The following is a 2,428-nucleotide window of genomic DNA, read 5'->3' as shown; positions in this document are numbered from 1 at the left end:
CAGCAGGCTCGGGGAAACCCAGATGGCAGACTGAGTCTCCTAAGTGGAAAATATTTGGTGATAGCTCTGAATCACAAAAAGCAAATACGGAGACCTGTGTCCAGAGCACTGGTCCGTTCACCAAGCTTTTGACTTAATGTCGCCTTCTTGTTTCCTAGAAGTAGTTGTTTTCAAAGAAGAATAAGCAGAAAAAAAGAAAGAGGGAACAGGAGGAAGAGAGACAGATACAAGATGACACCCTGTCAAAAGATTGAAGGAAAACCAGAAAATGAGAGTGAACCAAAACTTGAGGAAGAGCCAAAGCCTGAGGAAAAGCCAGAGGAGGAGGAAGAGCCAGAGGAGGAGGAAAAAACAGAAGGAACTTTTAGAGAAAGGCTGATTCAGTCTCTCCAGGAATTTAAAGAAGATATACACAACAGGCATTTAAGCAAGGAAGATATGTTTAGAGAAGTGAATGAATTAGACGAGATAAGGAGAGTAAGAAACAAACTTATAGTGATGCGTTGGAAGGTTAATCGAAACCATCCTTACCCCTATTTAATGTAGTTTACCTTGATTTTTATTTTTTCTGATGTTAACATTACTTTCTTTTGATTTGCATTTTCCCAATACACCTTTGTCCATCTTTCTACTTTTAACTTGTTGCTATTAGTGGTTTTAGATGCATCTCATTGTTTATTTTACTTCAAAGCAATCTACAAGTCTTTGCCTTTTAATAAGAGAACTTTACTCATTTGTACAAAAAGAGGTTCCTGGCAGGATATAAAATGAAAAAAGAAGTTACTAAGTAATATGTGAATATCATATTTTTGAAAGGGAAGAGTACATTTATATATTACATATATGCACAGAAGAGCATGTGAAGGATGAAAGACAAAAAGTACAGTCAGTGGTAGAATTATGAGTGATTTTTTTATTCAGCTTATTTGTATTTTTCCTTATTCCTAGAATGTACACACATTATTGTTAAAAATAATAAAAGTTTTATTTTAAGAAAAGGAGTAAACAGCAGTACTGAGTATATTTCTAAAGGCATTGGGACACAATATTTAATGGCAGAGTTTTAGAAGCAAATGTAAACTCCAAATTACCACCAGACCACTTAGCTAGGAGAATAAATTTTACATCTTTTCTCATCTGCAAAATAGAGATAATAAAGAACTTTCAGGGATCTTATGAGGACCAAACAAGGTAGTGACTGTGAACTATATTTGACAAGCTTTTGTTCCCATCTGCTCATGCAGGATCCCAACTCCTAAGAGATTTATTTCAGGTATTTTGGAGGGAGAAAGTAGTTCTCACCTGTGCTTAAGTACAAATCCAGACAACTGTTAGGTGGGCACTACGTTTGTGTTTCTCTCCTGCTGTGCCTGCCTAACCTTCCATCCTCCTCCCCTTGATACTACCATGTGTATTGGGTATTTCTGCCCCTTCATTCAGGTTCTGTACTTCTCAGGCCCCTAACACTGCTGATGTGTTAGAAATCTCAAATAGTGAAGCCCAACATATTTCTTTGGAACCCCCAATGGACTGACTCTCCAGTCTGCCCTCTACAGAAGTGGGGGAAACGCCCATCTCTTAAATTTAGATAGACATTTATGCAGGGCCACTTGGGCTGTGATATCTTATCACATATACCTTGGCAACTTTGGGATTTTAATCACAGACCCCCTCTTCCCCATAAGACTCGGACACAATGGGTCTCTTTGGGGGTGGGACCAGAAGATAAGACTGAGTAACAGACATGCTTTAGTCAGAGTTGCTTATGAGCCTAAAGATTGGTTTTATCTTCCTGACTCTTATTTCCTTAGGGTGAGCAATCTCTCCCAAAAGACTGGTGGCAGGCCCTCCTCACCAGCTCAAAAGATACCCTTAGAACTGTGTAAATTTTTAAAGGGAGGTTCAAGTAAGATTTCGGGATATTCCCATGCTTACTTGGAAATGTATGAAGTGCTGTGTAAGACTTACTGTGTATGTATATCTGCATCCATATCTTCATAACTGTATATGTATCTATATATATGTATATGTGGCTCACAGTTGTGCCAATTGTATATTATTTTTCCTCTGTGATGCTCTTTTTGGGGCAATTAATCTCTCCAGACTATTCTTCAAGGTTGCAACAGTCTGATGGATGCTGGTTGGTCTGGATTCTGGCTGAAGTGAGATGAGGGTCCAAAGACTTACTGTGCCACTTTTATAGGATGGTATGAATTCAACCCCCTGGCACTCTGAGGGGTGGAGCTGGGGCAGGATGTGGAAGGGCTCCCCCAAGGCACACCCATCTCCAGGGTTGTCTGACTTTGGTTTCTGTGTTCCAGCCTGCAGCAGGCACCAGACTCTTCTAGGCTGAAGGCCAGGCTGTCCTGGACATACATACCTGGAGGGCAAGGACTGTCCCCATTGCAGGTCAGAGCACTGGACTTCC

The 2,428-nt window shown here is 40.3% G+C and overlaps 1 protein-coding gene across 1 annotated transcript; it reads left to right on the top strand.

Moving 5' to 3' along the window:
* The first annotated feature begins 231 nt into the window (after positions 1-231).
* TCEAL9 (transcription elongation factor A like 9) lies at positions 232-546 on the top strand. Its single transcript, XM_007445574.1, has one exon. It carries the CDS (start codon positions 232-234, stop codon positions 544-546), a length of 315 nt encoding a protein of 104 aa, XP_007445636.1.
* The last annotated feature ends 1,882 nt before the right edge of the window (positions 547-2,428 follow it).

Source organism: Lipotes vexillifer, unplaced genomic scaffold, assembly GCF_000442215.2.
Source record: "Lipotes vexillifer unplaced genomic scaffold, Lipotes_vexillifer_v1.1 scaffold1752, whole genome shotgun sequence".
Classification (NCBI taxonomy): domain Eukaryota; kingdom Metazoa; phylum Chordata; class Mammalia; order Artiodactyla; family Lipotidae; genus Lipotes; species Lipotes vexillifer.
Note: the sequence above shows the minus strand (reverse complement) of the source record. Positions and strands in the feature narration are given on the sequence as shown.